General features: G+C 50.6%; 1 protein-coding gene across 2 annotated transcripts; it reads right to left on the reverse strand.

Annotated features, from left to right (window-relative positions):
* Window positions 1–2,806: 2,806 nt before the first annotated feature.
* CUNH16orf89 (chromosome unknown C16orf89 homolog) lies at window positions 2,807–13,428 on the reverse strand. Of its 2 annotated transcripts, XM_037029907.1 has the most exons (8): window positions 13,148–13,426; window positions 11,405–11,554; window positions 10,216–10,363; window positions 8,712–8,829; window positions 7,355–7,490; window positions 6,612–6,716; window positions 5,177–5,263; window positions 2,807–3,240 (listed from the first exon to the last, which is right to left on the reverse strand). In XM_037029907.1, the coding sequence occupies exons 1-8, from the start codon at window positions 13,350–13,352 to the stop codon at window positions 3,074–3,076; spliced, it is 1,116 nt and encodes a 371-aa protein (XP_036885802.1). In that variant the 5' UTR covers window positions 13,353–13,426; the 3' UTR covers window positions 2,807–3,073. The 2 variants fall into 2 exon arrangements, with proteins under 2 accessions (XP_036885802.1, XP_036885803.1); XM_037029908.1 differs by lacking the exon at window positions 6,612–6,716 and having other exon boundaries at window positions 13,148–13,428.
* Between the last annotated feature and the right edge of the window lie 1,239 nt (window positions 13,429–14,667).

Below are 14,667 nucleotides of genomic sequence, written 5' to 3' on the forward strand. Positions count from 1 at the left end.
AGCTCACCCTGGATTCTTTGTCTTGAGGTTTTTTATCTTTCTTTGGCCACTGCCTGGAATCCTAGGGGAGGGCCTTAAAAGAATATTCATTAGCTTTTCAGGTGTCTCCTTCAATATGTTGATTCATCAAAATGTGTGTATAAAGGGATCAGGGTTATTTTTATGGTTAGTTTTATTTTTTTAAAGATTTTATTTATTTTTAGAGAGAGGAAGGGAGAGAGAAAGAGAAAAACCTCAATCTTGAAGGAAACATCAATCATCCATTGCTTCTCACACAACCCCAACTGGGGACCTGGCCCGAAACCCTGACGGGGTATCAAACCAGTGGTCTTCCTGTTCGCAGGAAGACACCCAACCCACTGAGCCACACCAGTCAGGGCCTGGTTCGTTTTATTTTCCAAGAATGTTGTTGAAGAGGGACTGGGACCGAGGCCGGTCTGAACTGGGATGGTCTGGAAAGTATAAACTATTCATTCCTAAGTTTCCTTCGTCATGGAAGATAAAACCTTGTGATTCATTACCTGGCTGTAAATGGCTCAAATTGTTTGTCCTTATTTAATTATTTTGTCTGTTTCCCTTATTCCGCTTGTCTAGGAATTCCCTAGCTTCTTACTCTCCTACTTCAAAGTGAGTTCGTAGCCCTCTGCTGTTCTGCCTAGAAGCAAGTTCTTTCTCAAGTGGGGATGTATGTTTGTTTGGGAGTTTGGAAAACCAAAGCTGCTTTTTATTTTTATTTTTTTTAGACTTTGTTTATTTACTTTTTAGAGAGAGGGCAAGGGAGGGAGAGGGAGGGAAACATCAGTGTGTGAGAGACACACCGAACAACTGCGTCTTGTGGGCCCCTGGTCCACTGAGCCACACTGTAAAAGCAGCCCAAGCTGCTTTTACAAACTGCTGCATTACAAACTAAGATCATTTTCGTATGCTTGCGTTGTGTTTTGTATCTATCACACAAGTGCTGTGAGGGTGTTTACAATATCCTGGAAGCAGCTTTCAGGTTCTGAGAGGTGGACATTGTGCCACACGCTCTGTGTCTTGTGGGGGCAGGCGGATGACGCTAGGGATCACCTCACTGCGCAGACTTGTAGGCTCCGGTTTCTCCTGTAGCTATTTCCCACCCTGGTTTGGTAACTTAAGCCTTCTAAAAACAATTGGTGTCAGGCTCCAGTGACTAGCCCATCTGAATTCAGGGAGGATGGCGGGGGGGGGAAGGTAAGGCATAACTGCCCCTGATCTGGTTATACATCTGTCTTGGTAAACTTTTGTTTCCAAGGCAATGTGAAAGAAATCCTGATGCATACAGAGTGCCCAGTGGGTGTTAAATTCTGGCCACTGAGTCCCCAAGAAAAGTACAACTCAAAAGCAAGTCAAGCCCTGGCTGGTGTAGCTTAGTGGATTGAGCTTGCAGGCTATGAATTGAAGGGTCACAGGTTCGATTCCTGGTCAGGACACACGCCTGGGTTTTGGGCCAGGTCCCCAGTGGGGGCCATGTGAGAGGCAACTGCACATTGATGTTTCTCTCCCTCTGTCCCTCCCTTCCCCCTCTCTCTAAAAATAAATGAAATGAAATAAAACAAGTCAAGCCCTGGCTTGTGTAGCTCAGTGGATTGAGCACTGGCCTGCAGATCGAAAGGTTGCCGATTCAATTCCCAGTTAGGGCACATGCCTGTGTTCTGTGAGAGGCAACAGGTCAATGTATTTCTTGTGCGTTGATGTTTCTCTCCCTGTCTTAAAATAAATTAAAAATTGTAAAAAATACAAAAAAGAAAAAGAAAAAAAGTGCAAGTCAGACTCGTCAACAGAATCCAGGAAAGTTCCTGTGGGCCTGACAACTTCAGAGCAGTTTCAGGAAAGCGTCCAGGGGTGGCAACAAGGAGTAGACAGAGGAGACTAACTCCCAAAGGAAAGACCACCCCAATTAAATCACCCCACCCCGGCGTGTTTTAATTTAGATTCTCAAATGTGACTAAATTGTCACATAAGGATGGTCAGCTGTGATTTCCCACTTTGAAGCAAAGCAAGATGATGGACTCAAAGAGCCTTCTAGCTGGAGGACTGGGTTTTAGCTGTTTTTTCTACCCTGGAATCTAATTTTGATGCCTGTCTGGTGCGAGCCTGAAATCAGCACCATGGACAGGGTCTGGATCCATAATAAAGTTCCAGAAGGTCTTTTGGCAAATACTCAATTATTGTCAGGACTCCAGCTGACATGTTTAGATACACTCACACTGGAGCAGAACACAAGGGAAGAACCACAAAATGTGATAAGAGAAATGTTGACAGGTCAGCTTCCCCTTTCCACTGTGTGGGGACAAGCCCCCACCTGACCTGACATCCTGGTCTTACCGTAGCAGGTAATGTCTACCTGGGACTTACTACATCACAGGTGCCATTTTCAGTGCTCTACAAGTGTAAGCCTCGCAGCAGTGGAGCCCACACTGGGGTAGGAGCTCTGAGTATCCCAATTGTACTGATGTGGAAAGAGTCACAGAGACACTGAGTGACTTTGCCCAGGGACACTGAGCCAATTAGTGGGACAACTGGGACTGGGACTCAGGCAGCCAGGGCACAGAACACACAGTTCAGTGTTGTGCTACACTGCCTTTTGTGGAATGACGTGACTGTGACATGAGGTCACTTCAGGATACCACAGAGGTTTTGCGTGGGATGTAAAGACTTTGTGCACTGCCTTTGTGCTTCTGTTTCTAGTTCTAGGTCAGAACTGAACTTAACTTTCAAGGCCCTTATTTCTTCCATTGGGGAAGATGCAACAGTTGACAGCTGGACAAATTGTTAAGACTCCAAGTTTACAGGTCTCTTTAGAGTTTGTGTTGAGTGGGTTGAAGACTCAGAACAGAGCCTTAGAAGTTGTCCAAAAGGCTGAGAAACAAGGCTCCACTCCCCATTCAACTGCACTCTAAATTTATTCATTGTCACTATGCCTGGATCCATCCCACCCCCCTCCCCTGGCCCTGCACCCTGAGGGGACAAAGCTGGGGTGCTTTGCTCTCAGCCCTTTCCTTCTCAGCGTGTGACCCAGGACTTCAGGAAGGAAGGATGAAAGGCGTGGGTTTTATCTTCCTGGGGTGGCAGGAACGGAGCCATGCATGTGAGAGGGTATTGGCGGTGTCACCGTGGCTTGCTGCAGCTCTCTGTTTGCTGGGGGGTACTGTGCCAGAACGTAGAGGAAGCCGCCCAGGACCGCCACGGCCATGGCTGTGTTGTGGGAGGAGCAGCCATCTGGCAGGGAGACAGAGTTCCCCCCACCGTGAGTGCTGGGCTGAGTGCTTTTGAGATACTCCCCCAACCAGCCTGGTGCCCACAGCTCCACTCTGGTTGGGCACCCTTCTGCCAGCTGAGTTTGTTGGCTGCTAATGGCTCCCTTCTCCAGAGAAATTTCTTCAGCCATTGGGGAGGTTACACCTATGAAGGGAGGAGGTATAACTTCCCACACCAACAGCCCTAATGAAGGATACACTGTTTGGTCCTCATTTTACAGATGAGGAAACTGAGGCTCAGAGAAATTGAGTGATTCCCATAGTTAATAGGGGCAGAAGCAGATTCAAACCCAGACAGCCTGACTTCAAATCCTGTGCTCTTAATCTCCATGAGTGTGTGTTATAAGGAAAGGAAGGAGCACATCGCTCCCTCCCAGGCAGTTTTCTAGGCTGCTGGTCAGCCTTCAGGGCCCCCAGAAAGGGCCTTGGGCTTTGGAGTTTCTACAGGTCCCTCCCCAGCTCTCAGGGGTTAGGGAGCAGCCAGCTCCCAGGGTGTGCACTGCAGGCTCCCTACCACCTGCCACAGGTAGTCCCAGACCCCCTGTGGAGTCCTCTAGGAGTCTCCTGGGAAAGTCTTTTCCTTGCCCTGCCCACCCCCTGGGGGAAGCTGCAAAATGGACTCAATGGATTTTCGACTTCACTCCTCTCTCATCTGTCTGCAGGTAGATGATGAGGCGTGGAGGGGTTGATGGTGAGATGTTCAGTTACTGAAATTATCCCCCAATATACGCTGGACATTTGCATTGAGCTGGCTTTCCCCTTCCCTTCCTGCTTTTGTCCAGCAGTGGTTTGTTTTTATTAATAAAAAGCTTGACATCAAGTCTTCCCTTCCTTCTTTCTCCCTCCCTACCTCTCTCCATCCCTTTATTCCATGTTACATCTTGCCTTTCTTCTTTCCAATATGGTTATATCCCCTTCTCGGTCTCTCTCCATTGGTGGGCTGACCAAATAACTTATAATTTCAACCAAGACGCTTTGAGGAGGAAAAGGAGCACTGTCCAGGACAGCAGGTATAAGTTGGGGACACTAGGACATGTGGCCCCTGGGACTGTGCTAGTTACTTGCACCTTGGCTCTCTGCTCTTTGTTCCAAATCCCAGTGCACTGACCTCTTCAAACTACATTTCCCAGGCTGCCTTGCCCACCAACAGCAGGCACAGGTAAAGCTAAGGTAGGAGCTGAGACATTTCTCCCCCTCTCTGGCTCCTCTATGTCCAGCCCCCGAATATTCAGCTAACAACCCCCTCCCCACAGCTCTGCCTCCAGGGAGGGCAGTGGTATCCTGAAGTGGTTCACCTCTGGGTTTCTCACATTTACCATTTTCAGCTCCTGCCCCACCTCTGAGGCATGTTCCCTGTATTCAGTTCCCTCTTGGGAAGTTTCTCATGAGAATTGTTCTCCTGATTAGACTTCAATGGAGAGGTGCTCTCTCTGTGAGTTTCAGTAACACACAGAAACTTCTCTTTTGTGTTCCTTTCACTGAGACGATGTCTCTGGACTCCCCACTTTGCAAGGGGAGGGTACCAGGGACTCCTACCCCTCTCCCCCAAACACAAGGGGCCTGTTTTCCAATGAGGGCCATCTGTGTGTGGCCTTTCTGTGCAGCCTCCATNATTGTTCTCCTGATTAGACTTCAATGGAGAGGTGCTCTCTCTGTGAGTTTCAGTAACACACAGAAACTTCTCTTTTGTGTTCCTTTCACTGAGACGATGTCTCTGGACTCCCCACTTTGCAAGGGGAGGGTACCAGGGACTCCTACCCCTCTCCCCCAAACACAAGGGGCCTTTGACAGGCCCCTTCAGTGATGCAGGGGCCTGTTTTCCCATGAGGGCCATCTGTGTGTGGCCTTTCTGTGCAGCCTCCATTTCATGCCAAGAAACCCCATGGGTGTTGTGTTACCTGCAAATTGTTTTTCTCGCCTCTTTACTCTTCTCAAATAATGCTGTTGGTGTTGAATGACTTTAGATAATTCCTCATCTTCAGCATCTGGGAGAAGAGTGAAAGATGAACTTCTCAAGATGGATTTTAAGCATTACTTGCTAAACCTCCCCCTCACAACATCCCAAGTAACTCAAGTCCTCTCTTGGATCTGAAGGCTCTTCCAGAAGTTTCCTCAACAAGCACCAGTCTGCAGACCCTTCCACATGGCCTAAATTCATCATCTACTGGTATTTCTCAAATTGTGGTCCCTCAACCACCACCTCAGCCAACATCAGAATGGCCAGAGGAGTGCATTAAAAATGCAGGCTCATGGCTCTGACTAGTGTGGCTCAGTTGGTTGGGTGTCATCCAGCAAAACGAAAGGTCGCCAGTTCACTTCTTGGTCAAGGCACATGCCTGGGTTGCAGGTTCAGTCCCTGGTTTGGGGTGAGTGTGATAAGCAACTGATCGATGTTTCTTTCACTCTCTTTCTCTTTCCTTTCCCCCTCTCTCTAACAAATAAAATAAAAATAAAAATGCAGGTTCATGAAACAAAATGATGTTGTATGTCAAGTGTAAATGAGAAATACATTTAAAACATTAAAAAATGCAGGCTCTACAGCTCCAACTCTACCTGCTGAATCTACGGGCCTGGGGCCCGAGAACCTTCACTTCATGGGCTCCTCTGCTTCAAAACAGACTTTCTCATTTCAAAGGCTTTGCCTCCTTGAGCACCACAAACTTTTCATTTAGAACGCCAGCATTTATTGGCAGCCTCCTCTGTACCCAGGTGGTTTCACATGTATTATGTGTGTTCCTCACAATTTAGAAAGGAGATTATGATGCCTATTTATTTACAGTAGGGGATATTGAGGCTCAGAGAGGTAAAGCAACATACTCCAATGAGGACCAGCTGTCCAGTGTCTCACAGCTGGACAGGGACTGCATCTTCCACCCTTTGCTTCCACGGCACCCACTCCCCTGATCACTCTGCCTAAAGAACCTTCCCTGATGTCCTTTTCCTTCTCAGCTTGGGTCTCCTTCATAGCACATTCAGAGCTCACAATGATTTCACTTACTGGTTTGTTTAGGTGTGTTTTGCCTCTTTTCCTCAGTGCCCTAGTTTATCTGGAGCCTGGAACAGCATGTGGCCACAGTAGGTGCTCAGGGGCACTCGGAGGAATGAATTTGTTAATGCAGGTGCAAGGGGCCCACATCTTCCAGCACGACTGCCTCCTCTTCTGCAAGGTTTTGGCCCATTTCCACCTGTGTGTGGTTTGTGTGTGTGCATGCACTTGGGCACTGCAGATCTCTTTTTGTGTCCCTAATAGCACTGCATCCTTTCCTGACCTGGCCTAGAACAGGCTGACCCCCACCACCTTCTGCTCCCAGCCAGGGCAAAAAGGTAGCTCACCAGGCATCCCAAAGCATCCTTCCTGGGGCTTCTGCCAGCTGAGAATAGCCTCCAGCCACCGAAGCTTGTAGAAGTCAGAGAAGCCACCAATTCCACAGAGCATGACTGGAAGTCAAAACAGGGTACTCTGTGCAGCCCTGCTCCCACAGGTCCACCTCCTGCCACTCCCCAAGGCCACTGCAGTGCCATCTGCCTCCTCCTGGCAGGGACAGGCAGTTCCAGGAGGTGGGCACTCAATGCAGTGCCTGGAAGGAGGCAGCCCTGAGGCTCTGTGTTAGTGAGCAACAGCTCCCAGGCCTGGCTCCTGCCTCCCACTTAGGGCCTTGTTCAAAGTGATTCAAGAGTCAGGATTAGGAGAGGGATGTGGACACCTAGGTCAAGGAGTGACCACCCGGGGACCCCCTTTCTGCCTCATCTCTAAGGCTTTGAGGGTCTGTTTGCTAGTCAGTCAGTCCGTCCAGAACTTTGCCACTGGACCAGCCTTTGGGGGCAGAAAGCAGTCAAAAACAGTGGCAGATAATGTATAGGATGCCCAGTTAAATTGGAGTTTCCCAAAAACATCAAATTAAAAAAATTTAAGTATCAGTATAGCTTATGCCATGTTTGCGATACATTTATACTAAAATTATTCATTGTTTTTATGAAGTTCAGATTCACCTGGACATCTTTGCATTTTTATCTGCTAATTCTGGCAGCCCTACTCTGTGCGTGCACGCCCATTATCCCTAGACAGCAATGCCCACTGTTTTCCATGAAGATATCCCGGCTAGGGTAGGCGTATCCGATGGCTTCGACCCTCTGGTTCAGGTTCATCATGTTGGCGCAGAACAGGTTCATGTAGTGCTGGCTCTGGCGGAACAGCCCGTTCGTGCACCCCTTCTGCAGGGACAGAGGAAGTTGGTGGTACAGGTGACAGATGTGTGCTCCGTTACAGAAAAAGACTTGCAGTTCTGAGACGGGCCTGCAAGTAGCTACTGTTGGGCCGGGTCTTTTCCGTTTCCCCAGAATTTCTTCCCCGCCCACACTCCCCATCTGCTGGAAGCTCTATCTATCACTGGGGCTCAGAGAGACCTGGGTTTGAGTCCTGACTCTGCCACTTGGGAGCTGTGTTACCCTGGCCTGCTAAATTAATCTTTTGGAGCTTCAAAGGTCTTCCTGGGCAGAGGGAAATGCTGCTGGGAGCTGCACGAGAAGGGTGCTCACTCAGGTGGGTGAGACCATCCTGGGAAGTTCACTACAGGATGCCCCACACTAGGGGGCGCTCTATTGCCACTAGCTGCTGTTAGGACATTCTGATTCCAGACTGACTGGGCTGGCAGCCTCAGCGCTACTCAAAGGGTGGGCCGGGGCTGCTGGGAGAGGACCGGAGATGAGAATAGGCTTTAGAAATGTCTACAGTGATGTGTCAGGATAACTTTCTACCTGTTGAATCTAATAGTCAAAATAATTTTCTTCATAATTTGGTTTTTACTGTATTTACAAAAATACTGGTCCATGATGATTTGCAAATAAATAATAATAAAAGAATCTGTTAAACAAAACCAGCAAGTCCCTTTTCAGATAAAATTTCTGGACATTGCATTACATTTTGAGTAGAGATAATGAGCCCTACCTTTCTATATAAGCAAATATGAATATTTTTAAATGATTGTTATCATCATTCAGCAAAGTTTGAGAACCAGGGCTTGGAAGAGCATTGGGCACTGGAGAGGTGGGGTGGGGCTGGTTTGGTCTGGATTTGGTCTCCTGGAAGCAGCTACCAACTTTGTTCTAAATACCTTTTCCATTTGTTGGTATTTACTGAATTCTTCGTGCTGCTTCTCTTCGACTCTCTTTTTGCTTCTGATGCCCCGTGATCCCACTCAGCACGCAGAGCTCTCTGTCCAACAGAGTCTTGAATCCACACCCCCACCCAGTTTGGTTAGATGTTGTAGCCACTGGATGGCAGGCTACTCTCACTTCTCCTTCCTGATGTTCAAAGCACAGGTCCAAAAACCTGCTTATTTTCCCAGGGTGTAGCATGAAAAACCGCACCGCCTAGAGCTCCTTTATCTTCCTTCACCTCCTCAGGGGGTGGCTGGGCCCACATCAGGCACTCACCATTCTGGCAGAGAGGAAGAAGAGCAGCTGGTGGGACAGGCAGTAGCCTGAGCAGCCAGGCTTGGTCATAAGGGTCCTGCAGAAGTCGGAGAGTCTGCAGGGCTGGCCGCCGTCCGTGCTGGGGGAGGGGTGGTTCCAGGCTGTGAAGGGTGTCCCAAAGGAAGCCCGAAGGCCCAGAGCCTTCCCAGGTCCCGGTCCCCCCATTAGTTATTAGAACCCAGTGGGTTTCAGGCAGCCAGCTGGACACAGGGGACTGCTAGGTAAAACACAGGCGTCTGTTCTGATTGGCTAAATTGGTACTCTCAGCACAGGAAGGTGACCTGGAGCTATTCTGGGCTGGAGAAGCCACTGGGGCTGTGACTTCCCATTGCTCCATGGGAACTCTGAGTCCAGACAGCTTGGGGTCTGGGCCCAGCGTGACCACTCTCCCTGCACCAAGCCTGCCCCATAAAAGGGAATGGGGCAACAGGGTGGGGTGCAGGCCCTCTATGAGCCCAGCTGTGTCCCGACACGAACATCTCTCTGAAGGATGTTGAGAGAATGGGGGCTTGAGCACCTGCTGCCCCAGTGCCCATGGGTCCCTGTGTCCAGGCCTCTCCCGGGGAATATGCTTTAAGGCAGGATTGTCAAACTCATTTTCACCAGGGGCCACATCAGCCTCGAGGTTCCCTTCAAGGGGCCGAATATAATTTCAACTCCTTAACAGTTAAGGAGTAGTTACATTTATTCAGTCCTAAAATTATTTTGGCCCTTGGAAGGCAACCTTGAGACTGATGTGGCCCTTGGTGAAAATGAGTCAGACACACTTGCTCAGCAGGATAAAATGGGGACCTCAGCTAGGCCTGGGTACTGCTTTCCAGATCGACAGCCAGGTGTGGGAAACAGAACCATACAACAAATGTGTATTGCACTTGCGCCTACCATTGGGGTTAGGAGACGTAGCCCATCCCGGGAGGTCAGCCTTGTGCAGTGGGGTCAGGGAAGGTTCTGGAGGAAGGATGCAGGAGCTAGTCGGCGACTGTGAGCAGTTACTTAGGCTCAGGGGTCGCAGGGGTGGGGTGGCGTGGAAGGAGGCCCCATAGAGGCATATTCTTGGCAAAGGGATGGGCTTATGTGGGAGAGTGCCACTCAGCGTTGGACCTGAGGGGCCTGGGGGTCTGGAAGGGCAGTAGGGCATAGGGCTTTGTCCTGAGAACAATAGGAAGCTTCACACTGGAGGTGTGGTATTAAGGTGTGGTTTTTGACAACAGCCCTCTGGTGTGCGGAGACCAGTCAGGAGGTGAGGGTGGGAGTGCAGAGCGGGGGGTGGCTGGACAGGCAGGCAGCCTTGGGTGGAGCGTGGGAGCCAACTCCCACGCGACGGGGCTGGGAGAGGGCAGTGTCAGGGTGGCTCTGGGGAAGCTGCTCCTGGTTTGTATAAACTCCTGGGGGCGTGGAGAGTTAGTCAAACAGGAGGATGAAGCTTTGGGGTTTTGGGGAAGCAGGGCAAGTACAGAGAACCCACCTAGTTCCCAGCAGCTGCGCCAGGCACAAGTCACTTTGTTCCTCTGAGAACTCCCGGGGTTCAAGTGTGGGGTACACCATGGAGGCATTGGTGTGTGTCCAGACATTCGGGAGCTTCCAAAATCCGGGCTGGATGGTCGGCTGGAACTCTGGCAGAGAGAAGGGGGTGGGAAAGAGCCCCGGGAGCAGTGGGCCACACTATGCTCACCAGCCCCCGCGCCAGGCTCCTGTGGCTCAGAGCCAAGGAACTGGGTGAGCCTCCCCGGGCATCCCTGACCACACACGGCGTCTGCCCAGGGCTCTGAGCCTTGCCTGTTGGTTGGGCATCGTATCTGAAACACTCAAGAGGTTCTTTTTCTAAACAAAACAAAAACTATTAAAAAATTTCTAGAACAATGTTGTTGGGACTGGTTTTGGTTAAATTCACTGCATCCGTGGAAGCTTGGGATGGATTAAGAGGGTTAGCTGGTTCCTTCGGTTCAGTTAGAAAGTGAAGCTCTTACAACAGAGATACCCAGTCAAGGGGCTTCTTTAGGGTGACGTGAGCTGTGAGCATCTTAAGGACCAGGCCTGGGAGAGGGTGGAGGATCTCTCCTGCAGAGAGCCAGGCTAGGGCTAGGGAGGGCTGGGCTGTGGTCACGAGCGTTGGGGCCTGACATAAATCGTGAGCCTGGGAGACCGGGTCAGATGAGCAGGATGGACTGGTTTTATGATCCCCACTCCCCACCCTTCGAACAATTCAGGCCAGGCTTATAGGATGGGGCCCTTGTTAAGGTAGGTAACTTGAGGCTGGCTGGGAGAACAAACTCTTAGCTTTAGAAGGCACAAGGGGGACTCTAATATTTGCTGTGCAAAGGGCTGAATTACCATTTAGATTCCTCCCCCCATGCCCTCTGGTCTAGGATGAAGGTGTCCAAGCTTGCACACAAGTTGAACAAGCAAGAGCCGACACGTTCCCACCTCCCACCCCCTCTATGTGGGTGGGAGAGACCATCTCTGTCTGAAGTCAGGCGTGAACAGACGTTCCCAGGGGCAGCCTGTGGTGCACTTGGCCGACAGGACTCAGTCGGTTATGGTTACAGGCTGTCCCGGACCCTCCCTTTGTGTCAGAATAGCCACACTAGATTGTTCCCATAAATGTCCCCAGAGGCTGTGTTCCTGAAGAAACGGGATCCAGGCCATGCCATTACCTGTTAGGTACTGGGGGTCACTCAGCTTGAGGTAGAAAATGGCTCTGTGGAGGAGAGGTGCTAGCTTGTGCACCAGGTTCTCCATGCGCGAGCTGGGCGGCTGCAGCTGGGGGTCCTGGGCCCACTCCTTCTGCACACTGTTTAGCTGCACTGGGAGGAAACAGAGTGCACTCATTCTACCCGCGGACAAGCCAGGTGGACAGGAAAAAAGATCCTAAGATATAACGCCTACGGAGTCTCTCTGCCTCCTCCAGCTCCTGAGGGGAAGGAATTCGCTGACCTTATTGGAAATTAGGCCCTCGTGGGGCTCTCCTGGGTGACAGGGATAGGGCCAGAGTGAGAAGGTTTTGGGTGGCTAAGGTATATGGGGGTGAGTTGGGTTCAAATTCTGACTAATGCTTTTTTTGTCCGGTAACAAGAGAGTCATTTACTTTCTCTCCACTTCCCTTTCCTCGTCTGTAAAATGGGGATAATTACAGTCCTCACTTCTTGGAGGAGGGGGTTCTAAGGGTTAATTGAAGTGTGCTTTGCCTCTTGGGAGGGAGCGTGCCACACCTTTCCCTTCCCACTTTTCTTCCTCCCAGGTGCCTTACCTCTGCCGTTCTCGCTCCTAAGCTCCACGGGCCTTTCTTTTGCTTCTGTAACTTGTTTCCTGAGCCTGCACACTGCAGCTGGCTCACTTCTACTACTTCTGTAACTTTCTGAATAAACTCTTACGTTTAAAAAAAAAGTTACGTGAGCTGATGCATGAGAGGACAGCATTGTTCATAGGCAAAATAACCACTTCATAAAGTGTAGCTATTGGTATTAGTTTGGGAGGTGTAGGGTTGTTACACAGGAGAGAACCAGAGGGAGGGAGTCGGAGTGCAGGGCAAAGAACCCTGTACAGTTGAGTGAGCTGCGCAAGGACAATACACATTCCTGTCCCGGGTTTGAGTATGTATGGAGACATTTCTCCAGCAGATGGCAGTGTAGTGACTTGAGGAAAGGGGAGCCTTCTCCTAATTCTCACGAAGGTGCCCGGAGGACGGACTAGCAGTGGCCCTGCAGTGGTAGGAGACAATGGCGGTGGCCAGATGGAAGGAGTTGTCTTTGCCCCAGAGCCCCTCCACCTTCGGGGACCTGGAGGCCTGGAGGGGTGAAAGCTACACTGGCAACGCAGAGGGGGGCCAGCCATAGTGCCAGGCTCTTTGTCACTTAGAGTGGCCTGTGGGAAGGGGCGTACTGCAACTTGTGGGGGGAATGTGGGTTGGCTCCCTGTTTGCCTTGGCCTGCCTCCAGCCCCCTCCTTGGGGATCTCATATTTCTCAAAGCTGGACAAACATTTGGCTCTCAGCCTCCAGCGGCTAGAAGTGGGGTGGGACTGGGGCTGGAACCGACCTTTGGGGTCCCTGGTTGTTTCCATGGCCGTCCTCCCATAAATGCCCCTTCAAAGGGCACACACCCTCTGCCCACCTTGTTCGTGGCATGTCAGGAAGGAGGGACTGTCAAATGGATCACTTCCTCCTGGGAAAATAATAATCTCCCAGCTTTTCCCATGTGGCCTTTGAACCCCCACCCTGCTTCTAAAAATGTGGTAAGAGCAGGCCCCCAGCCACCCAAAAGAAACAAGCCACTCCCCACCCCTCTTTCCTCGCAGTAAAACGAGAAGGTGGCCAAGTCCCAGAGGTTCAGAGCAGGCAGGTGACAGACTGAGAACTGGTTTTCCAGATGGCCAGGCCTGGGGAAGGAGAGCATACCCACCTTCCAGCACCCGGAACCCCACCACGCCATCCAGGTTGATTTCGGGCAGCCTCTTCTTCAAGAAGGAGGTGGCTCTCTCCAGTGCTGAGAGGATGAGGCCAGCGATGGTAGCCTTGCCCTCTGGGGTGTCCAGCGGTGGCAATGAGGAGGACCACAGTGGTGGTGCCAGCAGCAGGAGCAGGAGCAGGAGCCCCAGGCTGGACATGGCTGGTTTCTGCTTGAGGCTGGTGCACTGCCTCAGCCCAGGCCAACCCGTCCCACCTCTTCCTGCCTCCTCCTCCCCTTCCCCTCGAAGAGCTGCAGCGGAGTGGCTGGGCAGGGCTGACCCAGCAGGGGGTTGGCCTGGTCCGAGGGCCCTGGGAAGGGCAGCTGCAGGGGGCTGATTGGAGTGGAGTTGGGGAGGGGGGGCATGGGGAGGGGCATCAGGCCAGGCCTGGAAGTGGAGCCAGCTGGCCAAGGGCTGGGAAAGTGTCTCCCACCCTTTCCTTCTCACCGGATTTCCATGCCCACAGGATACATCTTTGATCTAGCAATTGCAATTACAATGCAGAAATCCCAAAGCACTGACATGCAAAGTTGTTGTTGTTTTTTTAAAAATAAGTCTGGATTAAACTCATTTGAGGGCACACCTGCCCAAATGACAGAAGATTCCTTAGGGCAGCACCTGCCCAGTAGAAACAGAATATAAGCCACAAAAATAAGCCACATGGTCACTTACAAATTTTCTAGTAGCCACGTTAAAAAAAAAAAAAAAAACCTGAGAAGCAGCCCTGGCTGATGTGGCTCAGAGGATTTAGCGCTGGTAGGTGAACCGAAGGGTCACCAGTTTGATTCCCAGTCAGGGCACGTGGGTGGGCCAGCTCCCCAGTGGGAGGTGTGTGAGAGGCAACCATGTAACTCTCACACATTGATGTTTCTCTCCCTCTCTTCCTCCCTCCCTTCCTCTCTCTCTAAAAGTAAATAAATAAAATCTTTTTAAAAAGTTGAGCCCTGGCTGGTGTAGCTCAGTGGATTGAGCATGGGCCTAGGAACCAAGGGATCGCAGTTCGATTCCCAGTCAGGGCACATGCCTGGGTTGCAGGCCAGGTCCCAGAGGGGAACACATGAGAGGCAACCATACATTGATAGTTCTCTCCCTCTCTCCTTCGCTTCCCTTCCCTTCAAAAGATAAATAAATAAGATATTTTTAAAAAAAGTTGAGAAGCTGGTGAAATAAATTTTAATGGCATATTTTATTTAATCTAGCAGAGCCAAAATATTACCTTTTCAACTTGTAATCAATAAAAATAACAGATTTTTAATATTCTTTTGAAAATACTGTTTTTTCTCATACGAAGTCTTTGGAATCTGGGGGGCATTTACACTCAGAGCACATTTCCACCCTGGCTGCCTGCATTTCAGAGCCTCATGCCGCCTGTGCTGCTGCGTTGGGCGGGGACGCAGAGCCCTGAGGGAGCGACTCGGTGGGAAACGTGTTTGCTCCCTGTGGACAGTGCAGTGTGGTTCACCGGGTGCCGTCC

This window comes from Sturnira hondurensis, unplaced genomic scaffold (assembly GCF_014824575.4).
Source record: "Sturnira hondurensis isolate 20B ecotype Veracruz unplaced genomic scaffold, ASM1482457v3 Scaffold0020579, whole genome shotgun sequence".
NCBI classification, from domain to species: Eukaryota; Metazoa; Chordata; class Mammalia; order Chiroptera; family Phyllostomidae; genus Sturnira; species Sturnira hondurensis.